Source organism: Oncorhynchus keta, chromosome 14 (genome assembly GCF_023373465.1).
Source record: "Oncorhynchus keta strain PuntledgeMale-10-30-2019 chromosome 14, Oket_V2, whole genome shotgun sequence".
Classification (NCBI taxonomy): Eukaryota; Metazoa; Chordata; class Actinopteri; order Salmoniformes; family Salmonidae; genus Oncorhynchus; species Oncorhynchus keta.
Genome location: NC_068434.1, coordinates 41,464,160 through 41,485,854, shown reverse-complemented (window position 1 = coordinate 41,485,854; position 21,695 = coordinate 41,464,160). Strand labels below are relative to the sequence as shown.

The 21,695-nt window shown below is 40.0% G+C and overlaps 1 protein-coding gene and 1 long non-coding RNA gene across 5 annotated transcripts in view; one reads left to right on the top strand and one right to left on the bottom strand.

Moving 5' to 3' along the window:
• Positions 1-1,634: 1,634 nt before the first annotated feature.
• On the bottom strand, positions 1,635-3,016 carry LOC118393433 (uncharacterized). The gene is made up of 3 exons (XR_004827556.2): positions 2,867-3,016; positions 2,133-2,190; positions 1,635-1,708 (listed from the first exon to the last, which is right to left on the bottom strand). It is a non-coding gene; the product is annotated as an uncharacterized LOC118393433 (long non-coding RNA).
• A 61-nt stretch (positions 3,017-3,077) lies between these two features.
• The window catches only part of rabl6b (RAB, member RAS oncogene family-like 6b), a 33,435-nt gene continuing 14,817 nt past the window's right edge, over positions 3,078-21,695 (top strand). Inside the window, exons 1-8 of one of the 4 annotated variants that reach the window (XM_035786095.2) lie at positions 3,078-3,243; positions 5,573-6,060; positions 6,174-6,308; positions 6,475-6,495; positions 12,977-13,024; positions 13,245-13,274; positions 14,074-14,126; positions 14,309-14,397. In XM_035786095.2, coding sequence (XP_035641988.1) covers positions 5,931-6,060; positions 6,174-6,308; positions 6,475-6,495; positions 12,977-13,024; positions 13,245-13,274; positions 14,074-14,126; positions 14,309-14,397 — 506 coding nt within the window. In that variant the 5' untranslated portion in view covers positions 3,078-3,243; positions 5,573-5,930. The remainder of the gene's footprint in view (positions 3,244-5,572; positions 6,061-6,173; positions 6,309-6,474; positions 6,496-12,976; positions 13,025-13,244; positions 13,275-14,073; positions 14,127-14,308; positions 14,398-21,695) is intronic. The other 3 variants (XM_035786097.2, XM_035786096.2, XM_035786098.2) reach the window with 3 other exon arrangements.

Genomic DNA, 21,695 nt, shown 5'->3' with positions numbered 1-21,695 from the left:
GATAGCCATTCATTCTTTGAAGGAGCTCCTTGTCTCAAAATGGCTTAGAATGCACGGCGCGGTCCATTGACGACACATGGGCAACGTACACAATGCAAGTACTTCTGACCGCAGTGTGCAATTCGGGTCTACAAACGTTTGGCCCCGCCAACCTTTTGTCCATCTGAGATTTGACAGTCACACACTGAATGCAAAGACACGTTTGCGCAAGACACGTTGAATACCAACGTATTTCATTTTGGAAGATCGTAAGAAATATATGAAGTGGTACCAGCAGCTGCGTTGTAACACTTTTTTGCCTCATGCTATATTTGAGACAAGCTACTGATATTATTGCAGTGAACAGACTTGTTATGCATGTCATGTACTAGTAACATTTATCAACAATTTTTTTTATCACTAATTATTTCATTGAGCATATACACACCCAGTTACCATCTATCCTGATTTATAATGCTAATTGCTTTCCTCGAATGGAGACAGACTATACCATATAGACATACTGAATGTGCTTTGTACATTACGTTTCACCAGTTCCAGTAAAAGAGATCAGATACATGGGTGACTTCTACGTAATCTTTACTAAACAACATAACACAATTAACAAAGCAGACAACAAGGTTTGACCACTCAAGAATGGCTTCACTCCTGCTCCTCAAGAGGCAAAGACAGTAATTTTCTTGACGACTGCCTCCACATCTCATAATCTCTCTGTAACATGAATGGTTCCTTGAGGATATTAGTTTCCTCTTCATCCTGGCCATCATACAACCATAGTTCTTTAAGGGTTGTAATGCAGTCTTCCCCATCCATCACACTAGGGGGAGGGAAACAGTGCCTTTAAATGTTCGGAGTTTGCGCCACCTTGCTGCCTCTAGGGTGTTCCTTAGAAGAACAGCTGCTTCCTTGAAGAAAAAGGAAGACTAAATATTAATAGTGCCTCATTGGGTGAGCAAGTCAAATTACACCCCACTTTCACAATACCACCATGCAAACAAAAGCCACTATTACTGAAGGGGTTTTCAGTGATATAACTACTCAAGTCATCACAACTATAATATCTTGCCATGCATCAAGCCTATGGGCATTACACACAGACTACGTACGCAGTGCATTTTGTTTTCAGTATCGTCTAGAAAGAAAACAGATTGTGGTCATTAAGTAATGTAAGGGAACCTCTGGGGATGTGTGTACAAGAATGTACCTTACTTTAGCTAAGAGCCGATACAGTACCTGATCCTGCAGAGCTGGATGCTGATGTGACTTCTTGGGGGGATCTACATCACCCTGAAATATATATATATTTTTTTTTTGGGGGGTACATCTTTAAACATTAGTTTAAGACTATACCACTCATCATATGACAACACAATACAGGTAGTTTTCACCGCCTTTTTGGATCTTTCAACCTCTTCTTCAGACCTCAGTGAGTGAATGACATGCATTCATTATGAACATATATTCAGGTCAGTCTGGCTACAGCAAAGCGTTTGATTTTAAGGATGCAAATTAAATGTTTTTATAATGTTACAGCATAGGAAAGTTCTGCAGGAGAACCAAGCACCACCATAGGAAAACATGCAGCAAATTAGGCTTTAAAAAAATAATCAGATGGGGATCCCAAAAAAACATTAGTGATGAGAATTTCATAATTTATACATACCTCAGTGAAATCACACTGTGCTTCCATTGCAATGTACAGAGCATACTGTAAGTTAAGAGTAGGTTGTTAAGTTTGATAGTTATAATAAATAACACCCCCCCCCCTCCCCAAGAAGTCACTGCATGTCACACCAGCATCCAGCTCTGCAGGAGTTTGATGTATGAATTGTGTAAAAACTGTAGGAAATAGGTCCCAAAGTGTCAAGAATAATAAACAAGAAAAAGTATGAGCAATAACAAGTTTTGCATGCTGCAAGCACAGAAATAACACATTTGCATATATTGTTATAACAGAAAATAGGACTAACAAAACTGAATAGCCAGCATCTTACCATGAAAACAAACACCCTACAGTGGTTTGAGAAACCTTGCTTTGGTAGGCCCTACGGTGTGAACAACGTACAATTTTCAACAAAGGAAAGACAATCAAATGGTACAGTTCAGTGGAACAATTTAAATGAATATCTAACCTGATCATCCACACCAAAAGTCCTCCAAGGTCCAGGGAACAAGATCCAAGCAATGTTTCTGTGAACAACAGTGCGTGTGAAAGTAAAGAAAAAGTACAATTCAGCAGCTTTTTAATACTCCAGCATGCATAACAGGTTTGAACCCAGTTGGAACTGAATTAGCCCAAGTATTTTTCACAACATGTGTTGGTGTTGCTGGACCAGAAAATGTATTTGACTGCGAACACACCATTTCTCACATCAATGCACTCACATGCCAAAAATCTTTCATTGGACACAGTTTCAAAGCAATGTGTATGCTTTCTTCGTAAATGTGTTTAAGTTTATTTTTTTAAACTTCAGTTTGCAGTGTGGACGAGATAAAATACATTTTCTTGACTTGCCATGTATATTGGGACCAGGTGATTTCATTATTGTATATACACTATGTGTAGACTCACTAACGTTGTGTAACTAAGGGAATGGCATCAACGATACACATTTAGAGCCAGCCAAACATAACGCATACATTGAAGAAACCGAAAAATCAACGATCAAATCGATTACATAACTGTACATGTAAACCTAGGCGTATTGCTCAAGTAGGCACATTTATTCAAATAAGATTCCCTCATTGTGAACAATTAGCTAGCTCACGTGCAAATGGGTGCTAATTAACGCTATAACATCTGTGCGGTAGTTGGTCAAGTAAAGACATACCACTACACTGGTATAACATGAATATTACAACGTACATTATGCATAATGACAGTCTCCTTTACTTCCATGGTTTATATTTTTTATCCATGTAGGTTAAGTTCGATTAAGATTCGTTGACGTTTAACTCAATTTGGGAAAAACTTGAAGGAGACGGGAAGAGTTCGGTTTAAACGCGTTTGACTCCGCCCACATTGATCCCGGCCCGGAACTGCACAGGGGCTTATCACACAATGGGCGTTAATACGATTCCAATGGAGTTTCCCATCTCCTCAAAATTATCCATGATGCCACCAGGAAGCAAACTGTTTAGCTAAGAGTGTGTAACGTTAGCGTCTTTCACGTGCATCAGGAGGAGTTGGATTTGGAAATAACCATGTCACCCTTGCTACATTGAAGAATCATTTGATTACCGGTGGGTATTATTTAGGACACCACTCAGCACTGTCAACGTTATCGCTAGCAAGCTACTTTATCGTGATGCTAACTAACAAGCCACATCGTCATACGCTAGGTAGTATGTATATACATTAGTCATGGCAGCGTATGTAACGGTGAGTTTGACTTTATTAGATGCAATCTCAAAACAAGTAGGCAGGTAGCTATCAAACGTTAGTTAGTTAATAAAGTAATATAATCAGAGGGCATATCAGATAGCTAGATCAACATCACACTAGCTAGGTAGCTAACGTGTTCCCTAGTTACACCAGACTGCCGGCTAGCTAGCTAACTGTTACTATACTTAACAAAAATTATAAACGCAATATGGAAAGTGTTGGTCCCATGTTTCATGAGCTGTAGTAAAAGATCCAAGAAATGTTCCATATGCACAAAAGCTTATTTCTCTGAATTGTTGTGCACAAATGTGTTTACGTCCCAGTTAGTGATAATTTCTCCTTTGCCAAGATAATCCATCCACCTGACAGGTGTGGCATTTCAAGAAGATGATTAAACAGCATGATCGTTACACAAGTGTACCTTGTGCTGGGAACAATAAAAGGCCACTAAAATGTGCAGTTTTGTCACACAACACAATGCCACAGATGTCTCAAGCTTTGAGGGAGTGTGCAATTGGCATGCTGACTGCAGGAATTGCCACCAGAGCTGTTTCCAGAGAATTTCATGTTCATTTTTCTACCATACGCCTCCACCAGCGTTGTTTTAGAGAATTTGTCAGTACATCCAACCGGACTCACAACCGCAGACCACGTGTAACCACGCCAGCCCAGGACCTCCACATCTGGTTTCTTCACCTGTGGGATTGTCTGAGACCAGTCACCCGGACAGCTGATGAAACAGAGGAGTATTTCTATCTGAAATAAAGCTCTTTTGTGGGGGAAAACTAAATCGGATTGGCTGGGCCTGGCTCCCCAGTGGGTGGGCCTATACTTAACTGACTTGCCTAGTTAAATAAAGGTGCAATAAAAAAAATAAAACCCTCCCAGACCCAACCATGGCTGCGCTTCTGCCCAGTCATTAGAAATCCATAGATTAGGTCCTAATGAATTCATTTTAATTGACTGATTTCCTTATATGAACTCTTAACTCAGTAAAATTGTTGAAATTGTTGCGTTTATATTTTTGTTCAGTATACCATGTATCAGCTGATGCCCAAGGAAAAGTGTTACACTGTTACCTTTGGTTAACACTGACAATATTAAAAAAATATATACTGTTATGTAAGTTACCCTATTGCTCAGTTAAAATCTGAATAGTCAAGAATTGGTTTTCACTAGCCCTTGATCATGACTCTGTTCCATTATATTACATTTAAGAGTTAATGGACGAAGGTGTCGTCTGTATGTCTGAGGTTGTTATTGGCCCTGTACAGGGCCCGGTGAGTCCCAAAAACAGACGGTCAGAAAATAGAAAGTGTAGTATTGTGCACATGCTAGGCAGGGATGGTAGGGGGACTCACAACTCATAAACACATATTTTGTCTATGTAGAGTAAGATGATGGCAATGATCTTCATCTAGTAGGCATAAACCACCTGAGTACTGATATTCTTTAGATTTAGTACTATCATTATCACTATGGTCATATTCATGCAATGTAGTTCAAGTAGCTGAAAGTACAAACATTTAGTATGCATGGAAAGTCATAATAAAGCAATGCATTTTCTTCTCTGTTTACATTACCGTGTATACATGCTAGGTTTAGCTAGCTCAGTTTTCATAAGAATAGGAAAATACGTTTGAATTTTTCAAAAATACAAACTTTTTTCAAAAGACAAACTCCATAACTTGAAAGCCCTGATTACTAAGGTTGTTTTAAGATGTCAGGCGTGAAAATCCATTCAGCCATTTTGGCACAGTGGCTCACTACCCAAACCAGACGCAACTGGTTTCAAGTGGCCAAGAGACTTTGATCTCCTACTGCAATCTAGTGGACAAACTGGGAATCAGACAGGGGATATATTTACAATCAATGGATAGGTAGACTTCAGATTTCTCCTCACATGTATATCATTCCTGTAAGACGAAAAAGGTATGGCATGTTGCACAAGCCCTGCACTTTTAAAATGTCTGTGTTCCAATGGGAATTTGGAGCAAGCCTTTTTCAATAGTAATTTGTGACATATTTTATTTCAAACCTAGACTTTCAAATCACTGATTCCCCAATATGGGAGAATTGGGGGAACCCCCACTAAAACTGTTAAATGCTACACTACTGCTAAATGCATATAGGGGAAACACTGTTAGTTCTGTTAGTTCAATTTCACATGTCGTTTCTTTCTTGCAGATGATCGTAACCCAAAACCACATGAGAGAAGAAACGGACAACTGATAAAGCTATTGTCTGCCCTTGAGGAATCCTCTTAGTAGAAAATTCTAGTCGTATACTGAAGTATGCAAGCTTACCTACCTACCCATGCATCTTCCTGATGGGGGCTAATGCTACTTCTGTGTACGAAAATACAGTACCACTTTCAAATTCTGGATTCATAGCTTAGACCTACCTGGGTTGATCAGATCATCGCTCAATATAACATTTAAATCTACATCAGTAGTCTAGAAACTCTTCCATCATTTTGGTTCAGTTAAATATACTATATTTCGCACATCTCTGACGGGGTTAGTTAGATCAGCTTCCTGTCAAGATGTTTTCAGCTTTGAAGAAGTTAGTTGGTTCTGAACCAGGCCAGCCGAGAGACAAGAGCATCCCTGCTGGCATGCAGTCCATGAACCAGAGTTTACAGAGACGCTTTGCCAAAGGAGTACAGTACAACAGTAAGTGATGCATATCTTGTTATGCTCATAGCAATATGTATGATAAAATATAGGCTACTGCACATATATTTAGAGGCAGGCCAGTCTTACTTTGTTTCGTTATTTCTTCCAAGTGAAAATAGTTATCCGCGGAGACCGAAATACTGGCAAGAGCACTCTATGGCATCGACTGCAAGGAAAGAAATTCACGGATGACTACATACCCACTCAAGAGATCCAGGCAACCAGCATCCATTGGAACTACAAAAGTAAGAGAATTGGGCTCTTTACTTACACACATGTGTCTATGTTTTAGTCCTATGCTTTTTTTATTCACCCCAGGCTTAACCTACAGTATCAAATTAGGCCAGCATGTTGTCATTGTATATTTCTGACGTGTACTTTTCCTGCTTCTGCAACTGTAATCCACTTCAGTTGAACATGGCACATATAAAGGTAAATAATATCTAGGTAAGCCCACTAGGTTTCAGAAATAGTCTTGCGTAGTTAGCTAGATCAATAGCTTTGCATACAAGTGTTTTGTGTCAATAGTGGGATGGTGAAAACACATCTCTTGTGTACATCCAGACCACAATAGACCTATTCTCACGAACAGTTTCTATGTCTATGCATTTACTCCTATACGATAGGCAAAATCCAGATGACTTTTTAAAAAACTGGGCACGGTTGTTTTCTGTTTCCATTTGCTGTTTTAATCAGGCCTGTCGACATTTTTTATCCGACTTGTACTTTACTGGCATAAAAAGGTTGTATGGACACCTGGTTTATGAGCATTTTCAGTGCATTCGGAAAGTATTCAGAGCCATTTCCTTTTTCCACATTTTGTTACATTACAACCTTATTCTAAAATGGATTAAATAGTTTTTTCCCCCTTTTCAATCTACACACAATACCCCATAATGACAAAGCAAAAAGAGGTAAGAAATTGTAGCAAATGTATAACTATTCAGACCCTTTACTCAGTACTCAATGCAGCTATTCCCTCCGCAAGGCTATTAAACAAGCTAAGCGTCAGTACCGAGACAAAGTAGAATCTCAATTCAACGGCTCAGACACAAGAGGCATGTGGCAGGGTCTACAGTCAATCACGGACTACAAGAAGAAACCCAGCCCAGTCACGGACCAGGATGTCTTGCTCCCAGGCAGACTAAATAACTTTTTTGCCCGCGTTGAGGACAATACAGTGCCACTGACACGGCCTGCAACGAAAACATGTGGTCTCTCCACTGCAGCCGAGGTGAGTAATACATTTAAACGTGTTAACCCTCGCAAGGCTGCAGGCCCAGACGGCATCCCCAGCCGCGCCCTCAGAGCATGCGCAGACCAGCTGGCCGGTGTGTTTACGGACATATTCAATCAATCCCTATACCAGTCTGCTGTTCCCACATGCTTCAAGAGGGCCACCATTGTTCCTGTTCCCAAGAAAGCTAAGGTAACTGAGCTAAACGACTACCGCCCCGTAGCACTCACTTCCGTCATCATGAAGTGCTTTGAGAGACTAGTCAAGGACCATATCACCTCCACCCTACCTGACACCCTAGACCCACTCCAATTTGCTTACCGCCCAAATAGGTCCACAGACGACGCAATCTCAACCACACTGCACACTGCCCTAACCCACCTGGACAAGAGGAATACCTATGTGAGAATGCTGTTCATCAACTACAGCTCGGCATTCAACACCATAGTACCCTCCAAGCTCGTCATCAAGCTCGAGACCCTGGGTCTCGACCCCGCCCTGTGCAACTGGGTACTGGACTTCCTGACGGGCCGCCCCCAGGTGGTGAGGGTAGGCAACAACATCTCCTCCCCGCTGATCCTCAACACGGGGGCCCCACAAGGGTGCGTTCTGAGCCCTCTCCTGTACTCCCTGTTCACCCACAACTGTGTGGCCACGCACGCCTCCAACTCAATCATCAAGTTTGCGGACGACGCAACAGTGGTAGGCTTGATTACCAACAACGACGAGACGGCCTACAGGGAGGAGGTGAGGGCCCTCGGAGTGTAGTGTCAGGAAAATAACCTCACACTCAACGTCAACAAAACTAAGGAGATGATTGTGGACTTCAGGAAACAGCAGAGGAACACCCCCTATCCACATCGATGGATCAGTAGTGGAGAGGGTAGCAAGTTTTAAGTTCCTCTGCATACACATCACAGACAAACTGAATTGGTCCACTCACACTGACAGCGTCGTGAAGAAGGCGCAGCAGCGCCTCTTCAACCTCAGGAGGCTGAAGAAATTTGGCTTGTCACCAAAAGCACTCACAAACTTCTACGGATGCACAATCGAGAGCATCCTGGCGGGCTGTATCACCGCCTGGTACGGCAACTGCTCCGCCCTCAACCGTAAGGCTCTCCAGAGGGTAGTGAGGTCTGCACAACGCATCACCGGGGGCAAACTACCTGCCCTCCAGGACACCTACACCACCCGATGTTACAGGAAGGCCATAAAGATCATCAAGGACATCAACCACCGAGCCACTGCCTGTTCACCCCGCTATCATCCAGAAGGCGAAGTCAGTACAGGTGCATCAAAGCTGGGACCGAGAGAAAGAAAAACAGCTTCTATCTCAAGGCCATCAGACTGTTAAACAGCCACCACTAACATTGAGTGGCTGCTGCCAACACACTGTCATTGACACTGACCCAACTCCAGCCACTTTAATAATGGGAATTGATGGGAAATGATGTAAATATATCACTAGCCACTTTAAACAATGCTACCTTATATAATGTTACTTACCCTACATTATTCATCTCATATCCATATGTATATACTGTACTCTATATCATCGACTGCATCCTTATGTAATACATGTATCACTAGCCACTTTAACTATGCCACTTTGTTTACTTTGTCTACATACTCATCTCATATGTATATACTGTACTGATACCATTACATTTACATTTAAGTCATTTAGCAGACGCTCTTATCCAGAGCGACTTACAAATTGGTGCATTCACCTTATGACATCCAGTGGAACAGCCACTTTACAATAGTGCATCTAAATCTTTTAAGGGGGGGTGAGAAGGATTACTTTATCCTATCCTAGGTATTCCTTAAAGAGGTGGGGTTTCAGGTGTCTCTGGAAGGTGGTGATTGACTCCGCTGTCCTGGCGTCGTGAGGGAGTGTGTTCCACCATTGGGGAGCCAGAGCAGCGAACAGTCATTTACTGTATGCTGCCCTGTACCATCACTCATTCATATATCCTTATGTACATATTCTTTATCCCCTTACACTGTGTATAAGACAGTAGTTTTGGAATTGTTAGTTAGATTACTTGTTGGTTATCACTGCATTGTCGGAACTAGAAGCACAAGCATTTCGCTACACTCGCGTTAACATCTGCTAACCATGTGTATGTGACAAATAAAATTTGATTTGATTTTTACTTTGTTGAAGCACCTTTTGCAGTCTCGAGTCTTCTTGAGTATCACGCTACAGTTTTGCACACCTATATTTGGGGACTTTCTCACATTTATCTCTGCAGATCCTCTCAAGCTCTGTCAGGTTGGATGGGGAGCGTTGCTGCACAGCTATTTTCAGATCTCTCCAGAGATGTTCGATCGGGTTCAAGTCCAGGCTCTGGCTGGGCCACTCAAGGACATTCAAAGTCTTGTCCCGAAGCCACTCCTGCGTTGTCTTGGCTGTGTGCTTAGAGTTGTTGTCCTGTTGGAAGGTGAATCTTCTACCCAGTCTGAGGTCTTGAGCGCTCTGGAGCAGATTTTCATCAAGGATCTCTCTGTACTTAGTTCCGTTCATCTTTCCCTCGATCCTGACTAGTCTCCCAGTCCCTGCCGCTGAAAAACATCCCCCACAGCATGATGCTCCCACCACCATGCTTCACCGTAGGGATGGTGCCAGGTTTCTTCCAGATATGACACTTGGAATTCAGGCCAAAGACTTCAATATTTGTTTCATCAGACCAGAGAATCTTGTTTCTCATGTTCTGAGAGGCCTTTAGGTGCCTTTTGGCAAACTCTAAGCGGGTTGTCATGTGCCTTTTACTGAGGAGTGGCTTCCGTCTGGCCACTCTACCATAAAGGCCTGATTGGTAGAGTGCTGCAGAGCTGGTTGTCCTTCTGGAAGGTTTTCCCATCACAGAGGAACTCTGCAGCTCTGTCAGAGTGACCATCGTGTTCACCTTCCTCTCCCTGACCAAGGCCCTTCTCCCCCGATTGCTCACTTGTCCGTGCGGCCAGCTCTAGGAAGAGTCTTGGTGTTTCCAAACATCTTCTATTGAAGAAGGATGGAGGCCACTGTGTTCTTGGGAACTTTCCATGCTGCAGACATTTTTTGATACTCTTCCCCAGATCTGTGCCTCGACACAATCCTGTCTCTTAGCTCAACGGACAATTCCTTCAACCTCATGGCTTGGTTTTTGCTCTGACATGCACTGTCAACTGTTGGACCTATTATAGACAGGTGTGTGCCTTTCCAAATCATGTACAATCAATTGAATTGACCACAGGTGGACTCCAATCAAGTTGTAGAAACATCTCAAGGATGATCAATGGAAACAGGATCCATCTGAGCTCAATTTCGAGTCTCAAAGCAAAGGGTCTGAATACATTTGTAAATAAGTTATTTCTGTTTTTTATTTGTAATAAATTTGCTAACATTTCTAAAATCCTGTTTTCATTTAGTCATTATGGGGTATTGTGTGTAGATTGATGAGAAAGAAAGTAATAATTTAATCTATTTTAGAATAAAGATGTAACGTAACAAAATGTGGAAAAATGGAAGAGGTCTGAATACTTTCCAAATGTATCCTACGTGTTCATAAACCAGGTTTCCATCCAACCTTTTTATGCGAGTAAAGTAGATGTCTGATTAAAAAAAAATCATTAAAGGCTGATGGAAACAGCAAATGGTAAACAGATAATTTGTCAGTAAATTTTCCAAATGTCGACAAAACAAATTACAGAAGACAAGGTGAGATCTATGTGTGTGTAAAATGTATTGTGAGAGAAATGGAGGTGGAAACACCTTTATTCGCAAATATTGATATTCAGTTGAAGTCGGAAGTTTACATACACCTTAGCCAAATACATTTCAACTCAGTTTTTCACAATTCCTGCCATTTAATCCTAGTAAAAATTCCCTGTCTTAGGTCAGTTAGGATCACCACTTTATTTTAAGAATGTGAAATGTCAGAATAATAGTAGAGAATTATTTATTTCAGCTTTTATTTATTTCATCACATTCCCAGTGGGTCAGAAGTTTACATACACTCAATTAGTATTTGGTAGCATTGCCTTTAAATTGTTTAACTTGGGTCAAATGTTTTGGGTAGCCTTCCACAAGCTTCCCACAAGTTGGGGGAATTTTGGCCTATTCATCCTGACAGAGCTGGTGTAACAGTCAGGCTCATAGGCCTCCTTGCTCGCACATGATTTTTCAGTTCTGCCCACACATTCTCTATAGGATTGAGGTCAGGGCTTTGTGATGTCCACTCCAATACCTTGACTTTGTTGTCCTTCAGCCATTTTGCCACAACATTGGAAGTATGCTTGGGGTCATTGTCCATTTGGAAGACCCATTTGCAACCAAGATTTAACTTCCTGACTGATGTCTTGAGATGTTACTTCAATTTATCCACATACTTTTCCATCCTCATGATGCCATCTATTTTGTGAAGTGCGCCAGTCCCTAATGCAGCAAAGCACCCCCACAACATGATGCTGCCACCCCCGTGCTTCACGGTTGGGGTGGTGTTCTTCGGATTGCAAGCCTCCCCCTTTTTCCTCCAAACATATCGATGTTCATTATGGCCAAACAGTTCTATTTCTGTTTCATCAGACCAGAGGACATTTCTCCAAAAAGTACGATCTTTGTCCCCATGTGCAGTTGCAAACCGTAGTCTGGCTTTTTTATGGTGGTTTTGGAGCAGTGGTTTCTTCCTTGCTGAGCGGCCTTTCAGGTTATGTCGATATAGGACTCGTTTTACTGTGGATATAGAAACTTTTGTACCTGTTTCCTCCAGAATCTTCACAAGGTCCTTTGCTGTTGTTCTGGGATTGATTTGCACTTTTCGCACAAAAGTAAGTTCATCTCTAGGAGACAGAACATGTCTCCTTCCTGAGCAGTATGACGGATGCGTGGTCCCATGGTGTTCATACTTGCGCACTATTGTTTGTACAGATGAACATGGTACCTTCAGGCATTTGGAAATTGCTCCCAAGGATGAACCAGACTTGTGGAGGTCTACAATTGTTTTCTGAGGTCTTGGCTGATGTCTTTTGGTTTTCCCATGATGTCAAGCAAAGAGGCACTGAGTTTGAAGGTAGGCCTTGAAATACATCCACAGGTAAACTTCCAGTTGACTCAAAGGATGTCAATTAGCCTATCAGAAGCTTCTAAAGCTATGACATAATTTTCTGGAATTTTCCAAGCTGTTTGCAGGCAGTCAACTTAGTGTAGGTTAACTTCTGACCCACTGGAATTGTGATGCAATGCATTATAAGTGAAATAATCTGTCTGTAAATTGTTGGAAAAAGGACTTGTGTCATGCACAAAGTAGATGTCCTAACCGACTTGCCAAAACTCTAGTTTGTTAACAAGAAATTTGTGGAGCAGTTGAAAAACGAGTTTTAATGACTCCAACATAAGTGTATGTAAACTTCCGACTTCAACTGTAATAACCATCATATCAAAATAAACTTGGAGTCACGCAACGATATATTGTGTGGTCCTTCAACTACGACTCAGGAAAGCATGCAGTTTATTAATCTACAGATCAAATAAGTTATGATGAACTTCACAGTGTGGTGAAAGTGCACTTTTACATACTAGTGGTTAGAGCTTTAGCACGGAGCCTTGGGACACATTCTAGTGGTTAGAGCTTGAGTATGGGACAGGCTTTGTCTGTTGTGATGCTTGTTGTGATGACTTTCTCTATCCCTCAGCCACTGATGACGTGGTCAAGGTGGAAGTGTGGGACGTGGTGGATAAAGGTCAGTGTGATTCTTGACTTTGGGTGCATGCATGAGACTCACGTGAGTCATTCAATTGACATCTACCTCCTGCTGTATTAGAAATGTCCATGTATTTTGTCCATCTGTGCCTGTTGCAAATTATTTTCAGAAATGTTCAAGAGTCTTCTGTCTGTGGATTTCTTTTTCTCCTCACGATATTAATGTTGTTTTTCTTGCTCCTCTCTTGCACTTGCCTCAGGCCAAAAATACCCTCTCCCTGAGGGTGTAGGTGAGAGTCACTGTGTGTAGTTCCTAGAAGTTATTTGTTTGTGTGCGGTGGGTTTGTCCCTCTTGTGCTTCTGTGTTATCTGAATGCAAACACAGTGAAGGTTGGTCATTGCTTAGTTTGCAGCGTGGCTGAAATAGAAATATGTCTGATTGCTTGCTAGAAAATGGTCTGTTTGACTACTCTGTGTACAATAACCTGGCGCTCCAGTCAAGAAAGGTTTGACTCTCACTTTTTGAAAGGACAGAATTGAGTATGTTTGCTAGTTAAAATATAACAACAGCTTTTCTGCTTCTGTTACTGCTGTATTTGCTGCGCTTTGCTAACATCAAAGCTATAAAATAAAGGGATTCAAGTTTTTATGTTTTAAAATAAATGCCATGTGTTTTATTTTTTGATTTTACGTTTATTTTACTAGGAAAGTCAGTTAAGAACAAATTCTTATTTTCAATGACGGCCTAGTGGGTTAACTGCCTGTTCAGGGGCAGAACGACAGATTTGTACCTTGTCAGCTCGGGGATTCGAACTTGCAACCTTTTGGTTACTAGTCCAACGCTCTAACCACTAGGCTACCCTGCCGCCCCATGTGATCATACTGTATGTATGGCTCATATAAATATAATCACTAGAACGAGAATACCATTTATTTTAGACCCATTTATTTGAATGGGGTTACCCATTCTAGTCATTCTATTTCTATGGTATGGCTTTCTCACATTGTTACACTTGAAGGAAATAGTTCAATGTTTTGTCCAGTTTTATGTTCTGAATTGCAGCTTTTTGACATTCTGCTTTCCCACAGGCAGAGGTAAAAAGCGAGGGGACACTTTGAAAGTAGAGAATGAACCCCAAGAGGTGATTATCACATGCTGATAATGTTTAAGAGTACAATAGATGTCTTTTTCTTTATTTGGGTCATCGAAGGAGTCTCACTGGGGCCTTTTTATGTACAGTAGCTAGTAAGATGTAAACAAAGGTCACATTCTCATAAGACTCATTCATGTTCAATGGAAATAATAACACTTGATTTGTTGCAGTCTGACGAAGTGGCCTTGGATGCAGAGTTCCTCGATGTTTACAAGAACTGCAACGGTGTGATCATGATGTTTGACATTACCAAGCAATGGTAAGAGTCGGTGTCGTGCATTATACAAACGTTCAATACATTAGTTACACGGTTTCAGACCTGGGCAGAAAATACTTGTATTTTGTAGTTTATTTGACAATACCGACTTTTCAAATAGTCACGGTAATCGAATATAGTTTTATATATAGTTTCAACTAAAAGGCAACTATTTTCTTTGATATTCAAATACAGATCTCAGAAAAACAAGTAATATTAGAACGTATTTTGAATACCTCTCAGAAAACCAAATAATAGTTAGGTTATTTGAAAACAAAAACATATGTATTTGTTGGCTGCCAAATATTTGAAGAACCAAAAATGACAACAGTTGAATTAGTCTAAATATACAGTGTGATCATAAGCACATGGTTTAGAGGGCTCTTAGATATGGATCTCAATATAGCATAGAATGAAATACGTGAGGGACATGAAATCTCCTCAACATTACAGTAGACCACTTTTTGTGATTGTTACAATAGCAACATTGTTATTACATAGTACTGGAAATTGCTTTATAATTACATAATAGTTATTACAAGTGGAATAAGGAACCGTCACTATTTCTCTTGTGTACAGTAGTTACAAAAACTCTCATCTCATTGCTATGGAAATAAAATAGTATTATGTCAACATACTAATAAAATGTTGCTCCAAAAGTAATTACAGTTTTATTACACAGGCACAAGAACAGTTTAATGTTAAGTGTTTATGAGAATGATAACAGTAACAAAGTATTGTCAAAAGGAAACAAAATGTCCCAAAACTGCCTTGTTGAATCAACTGCAGCCAAGGTAGGTAGAAAATCATGTTAGTTTGTATTCTGTGTAAACCATTCCTCTAACAACTGTATAGTGTGTATTTTAAACAAGAACACTTCCCCTCAGATGGACAAAGAGGTTCAAAGTTGTTTTTGCTAAGCATCCAACTTGCCGTTTGCAAATGGCTTTGAATTATTTTCAGGTATCTTAAAATTAATTGCAGCTTTCAACCTTTTCAGTGGCATGTTGAAAGAGTCATAGGGCTCTATTTTTGGCTGGCGTTAAGGCGGCACTTGAGTCAAAAACACGCTCTTTGGCAATTTCGACTCGTAAAAGCCAGCGCTCTGCAATTTTCCAATCCTGGTGCCAGTGTTGGTAATTTACTTGTCTTATATCAGCTCGCCGGCGCTGAGGTGGGAGGGGTGGAAATATTTGAGGTGTGTCCTTAATCCATTTTGAATTCTGGCTGTAACAACGGGGAATTAATAGTTTCTGAAGGCACTGTATATACTGCTTGAATAGTTCCATCTGAACCACTGGCTTAATCCCATTCTTTAACTTTGATTTTTGGTTGAGATGAAGACTTGAATCGAACATATTAATTAGACAAACTGGGGATAAAGACAGACTAAGTCAGTGGCACAGATGGATCTATCCAAATAAAAGATACATCTTCAAATGTTGTTGTAAAAATTAAAGTTTAAAATAAAAAAAAGTTTAAAAAAGTTAAAGAATGTGATTAAGCCAGTGGCTGAGATGGAACTATCAAGCAGTACATACATCTCCTTTAAATGTTGATATTTATTTGCAATATTACTTTTGTAATACAGTAAATAGCCTTAACTTAAGGATATCTTACAAACTAATGTAACATCCAACTTAAAATGAGTAACGCGTCCATGGCTACATTTTGAGTTTACTGTAACTATACATTTATGTTTATGTAATCATATAAAGCATGCATTTCATTTTTTTTCTTTATACTGGACATTATTTTTGTCCAGCTTCTGTGAAAAGTTTGGATTCATTAGGCCACTGCGCAATGCCTATTGAATGAAAGGTGTCAGTGACTGTTGGAAGTCTGTTTAGGAACATGAAGTTATTACAAAATACTGTTTATTGTTTTGTTTTTCCTTTATCATTTTGTTTTTAAAAATTGCATCTTCCATTTTCATCAGTTGGACCTAACTGTCAAATCGCGGGAATTACAATCAATGTCCTTGGTGTTGAATCCGCTTGTAGCCTTGGCTATTTGCCTGTTTGTTTGTTTACCTTTCACAATGCAAAGACACTAACAGGCCATATCAACAGCGATGGTAGGGTAATCGTGGTAGAACATTTAGGCAATGTCCAATTGTCCATGGCTCAACCATGCAGTGCATTTTCGAAATGCGAATTCAATGTGTGTAGACGAAGCCAATTACTTATTCAATGTAAAAAAAAAAAAAAATTTAAAACTAGATTGGCTACATGTTTGTTATAACTAGGTCTGTTGTATAGTTATTGTATGCTGGTTAACTTCAATGGATAGGACAAACATCCATGCCTCTTGCCGATTAGCCCTTAAGACTAAGTGTGCACACATTGCCTTACAGTCATGGAACTAGAGATGCGATTTATGACATCATGCTTCTGACCTGATCCTGTTTAGAAAATGTTGTCGTTTTCAAACAGTGATTGTTTTTTATTCAAAGTAAACAAAACACAAACTTAGAAAGATTCACCATCCGTGGGTGTATGGTGAGAATGTATATGGCTCAAACGCTATGCAATTTAGCTCCTATTTCTGCAGAAGTGCAAATATGATCTGTAAGATGGTTCTATGATGTTTATAAAACATTACATTTGGGAGCAGTATAATGGTGAGTGGACATTCCCCCCTTTCTCTTTATATTGGATCTTTGTCCAAGTCCTTTGAATGTGCGTAATAACCCTCCATAGTCTAAATGGGATTGTCTGTATTATACGCCCACAGGGAGCAATTATGGTGCCCGTACCTGTATTTGGGCATTTTTATTCAAATTTGATTAGAATTATACACTGTCTTTTTAGGCGTTATCAATAGCCTAATGAAGGTAATCAGGGCTCTGTGCAGGCCAATCAAGTTCTTCCACACTGATGTGGTCAAACCAATTCTGTATGGACTTCACTGTGTGCACGGGGCATTGTCATGCTGAAACAGGAAAGGGCCTTCCCCAAACTGTTGCCACAAAGTTGGAAGCACAGAATCATCTAGAATGTCATTGTATGCTGTAGCATTAAGATTTCCCTTCACTGGAATTAAGGGGCCTTGCCCGAACCATGAAAAACAGCCCCAGACCATTATTCCTCCTACACCAAAATTTATAGTTGGCACTATGCATTGGGGCAGGTAGCGTGCTCCTGGCCAAACCCAGATTTGTCGGTCGGACTGCCAGATAGTGAAGCGTGATTCATCACTCCAGAGAACGCACTTCCACTGCTCCAGAGTCCAATGACATCGAGCTTTACACCACTCCAGGCGACTCTTGGCATTGCGCATTGTGATCTTAGGCTTGTGCCCCACTGCTTGGCCATGGAAACCCATTTCCTGAAGCTCCCAGCGAACAGTTCTTGTGCTGATGTTGTTTCCGGGGGAGGTTTGGAACTCGGTAGTGAGTGTTGCAACCAGACGATTTTTACACGCTTCAGCACTCGGTGGCCCCGTTCTGTGAGCTTGTGTGGCCTACCACTTCCCGGCTGAGCCGTTGTTGCTCCTAGACGTTTCCACTTCACAATAACAGCACTTACAGTTGACCGGAGAAGCTCTAGCAGGGCTGAAATTTGACTTGTTGGGGAGGTGGCATCCTATGACGATGCCACGTTGAAAGTCACTGTGCTCTTCAGTAAGGCCATTCTACTACCAATGTTTGTCTATGGAGACTGCATCGCTGTGTGTTCGATTTTATACACCTGTCAGCAACAGGTATGGCTGAAATAGCCGAATCCCCTAATTTGAAAGGGTGCCCACATACTTTTGTGTATATATAGTGTATTTAGCAAATAAGCAAACAAACAATCGGACATCTCCGGACCTAATAGCACTACCGCCAGAAGTAAGATCTACCATTGCGTTAGGCAGTGGTGGGAAAAGTACCCAATCATCATACTTGAGTAAAAGATACCTTTTAAAAGAAAATGACTCAAGTAAAAGTGAAAGTCACCCAGTAAAATATTACTTGAGTAAAAGTCTAAAAGTATTTGGTTTTAAATATACTTAAGTATCAAAAGTAAATGTAATTGCTAAAATATACTTAAGTATCAAATGTAAAAGTATAAATCATGTCAAATTCCTTATATTAAGCAAACCAGACAGTAACATTTTCTTTTCTTTTTTTTTTCCATTTACGGATAGCCAGAGGCACACTCCAAAACTCAGACATAATTTACAAACGAAGCATGTATGTTTAGGGAGTCGGACAGATTAGAGGCAGTAGGGATGACCATGGATATTCTTTCTATGTGTGTGAATTGGACCATTGTCCTGTCCTGCTAAGCATTCAACATGTAACGAGTACTTTTGGGTGTCAGAGGAAATGTATGTTGTAAAAAGTACATTATTTTCTTTCAGAATGTGGTGAAGTTAAAGTTGTAAAAAAAATATAACAAGAAAAGTACAAATACCCAAAATAACCAAAGTAGTATTTTAAAGTATTTTTACTTTAAAAGTATTTTAAACCACTGTCAGGTTTGTGAAAATAGAGCCCCATACAGTAGTTGAGGGTCACAACGTATTTATACTTACCTTTACAAAATATCATTGGTTAATTGATTTGACTTGATTTGTATATCTGGGGCAATGAACATTCAGAAACATTTACAAAATGTTCAGTTAGAAATGTATTGTGTAGATCAAATGACTGTCAGAATGACAAGCACACACAACCTATACTATTGCAATCTATCTTCAACCTGCAGTTCCAGATTCAGCCCTGCCATTAGTTAAGGCAGCCAATCTAATAGTTTCAGAAAAGTATTCACTTCCTGAGATCTGTATTCAAATAGTATTAAAAAGTAATACTTTTTGGGGATCTGTATTCAAATAGTATTAAAAAGTAATACTTTTTGGGGATCTGTATTCAAATAGTTGCAGTCATCTCCAAAGTAAATATTTATTCACCCAAAGCATATTTAACTATAACTATACTTATCGCTGAGGGGTATCGGGTCTGAGTAGTTACCGAGGTAACTTTCAACTCGGGATAACCGGTTTTAAGAAAGTGGCTCACCTTTTAGCCAGGTACATTTCTATGGCAAAGAATTATTCTGGGGCAGGCTAACTCAGCACTAACTCCATTTATCTTGAATGAAGTGTCTGAGCCATGAGTTGAGGACCAGTGAAATCACATACCCTCCCTCTTTTTGAATCTTTTTATTTTCACCTTTATTTAACCAGGTATGCCAGTTGAGAACAAGTTCTCATTTACAACTGTGACCTGGCCAAGATAAAGCAAAGCAGTGCGACACAAACAAAAACATGGAGTGACATATGGAATAAACAAACGTATAGTCAATAACACAATAGAAAAAAAGTATATATACTAGAGGTCGACCGATTATGATTTTTCAATACCGATACCAATTATTGGAGGACCAAAATAGCCGATACAAATTAATCAGACTTTTTTTTATTTATTTTAATTTTATGACAATTACAACAATGCTGAATGAACACTTATTTTAACTTAATATAATACATCAATAAAATCAATTTAGCCTCAAGTAAATAATGAAACATGTTCAATTTGGTTTAAATAATGCAAAAACAAAGTGTTGGAGAAGAAAGTAAAAGTGCAATATGTGCTATGTAAGAAAGCTAATGTTTGAGTTCCTTGCTCAGAACATGAGAACATATGAAAGCTGTTGGTTCCTTTTAACATGAGTCTTCAATATTCCCAGGAAAGAAGTTTTAGGTTGTAGTTATTATATGAATTATAGGACTATTTCCCTCTATACCATTTGTATTTCATTAACCTTTGACTATTGGATGTTCTTATAGGCACTTTAGTATTGCCAGTGTAACAGTATAGCTTCCGTCCCTCTCCTCGCTCCTCCCTGGACTCGAACCAGCAACACAACGACAACAGCCACCATCAAAGCAGCGTTACCCATGCAGAGCAAGGGGAACAACTACTAGAAGGCTCAGAGCGAGTGACGTTTGAAATTCTATTTGCGCGCGCTAACTAGCTAGCCACTTCACTTCGGTTACACCAGCCTCATCTCGGGAGTTGATAGGCTTGAAGTCATAAACAGCGCAATGCTTGACGCACAACGAAGAGCTGCTGGCAAAACGCACGAAAGTGCTGTTTGAATGAATATTTACGCGCCTGCTTCTGCCTACCACCGCTCAGTCAGATACTTAGATGCTTGTATGCTCAGTCAGATTATATGCAATGCAGGACACGCTAGATAATATCTAGTAATATCATCAACCATGTGTAGTTAACTAGTGATTATGATTGATTGTTTTTTATAAGATAAGTTTAATGCTAGCTAGCAACTTACAACTTGCATTTGCGAAAGAGGCAGTCTCCTTGTGGAGTGCAATGAGAGAGAGGCAGGTCGTTATTGCGTTGGACTAGTTAACTGTAAGGTTGAGCTGACAAGGTGAAAATCTGTCGTTTTGTCCCTGAACGAGGCAGTTAACCCACCGTTCCTAGGCCGTCATTGAAATTAAGAATGTGCTCTTAACTGACATGCCTAGTTAAATAAAGGTATTCAAAAATATATTAAAAATATATATTTTTTAATAATCGGCAAATCGGTACTCAAAAATACCAATTTCCGATTGTTATGAAAACTTGAAATTGGCCCCAATTAATCAGCCATTCCGATTAATCGGTCGACCTCTAATATATACAGTGTGTGCAAATGGCGTGAGGAGGTAAGGCATTAAATAAGCCATAGTAGCGAATGATGATGTGCAAGTAGAAATACTGGTGTGCAAAAAAACTCAATGGGGATGAGGTATGTAGATTGGATGGGCTGTTTACAGATGGGCTGTGTACAGCTGCAGCGATCGGTTAGCTGCTCAGATAGCTCTCTCAAAGATTGTGTTATCATACCCCTCATTTAAGGAAGACAACTGATTTAAAAGGTTTTTATTAATAAAATGTTTTTTGTGTGTAAAAAAAAAAGTAATGTTAAAATACCCATCACATGACACTTATAGTAATGATAGCATTTGCTTTCCAAACTTAAACCCATAGAAAATGACGGTTCTGATTCAAATCGAGACTGGCGTACCCATGCTTTTAACAGTAGAATTGCCAGGTTTGAGGTTCCAAAACCCTTCAATGGAATATTTGTCTATGGAAGATCCATAGCTCTTCAATGGATTTATCTCTATGGCCACAACGCAGCAAGCTGTTCCACAGAAGGAGTGATAGAAGTGGGGGAAAAGGTGCTCGTGCATTGATAAGCACATCAAAGACGGTATTAACGATACATTATAAAATAAAGACGGTACTGTTTAAAGCCTATTCCACATTATAGCCTGCTAAATTTGCAAGAATATTTTTC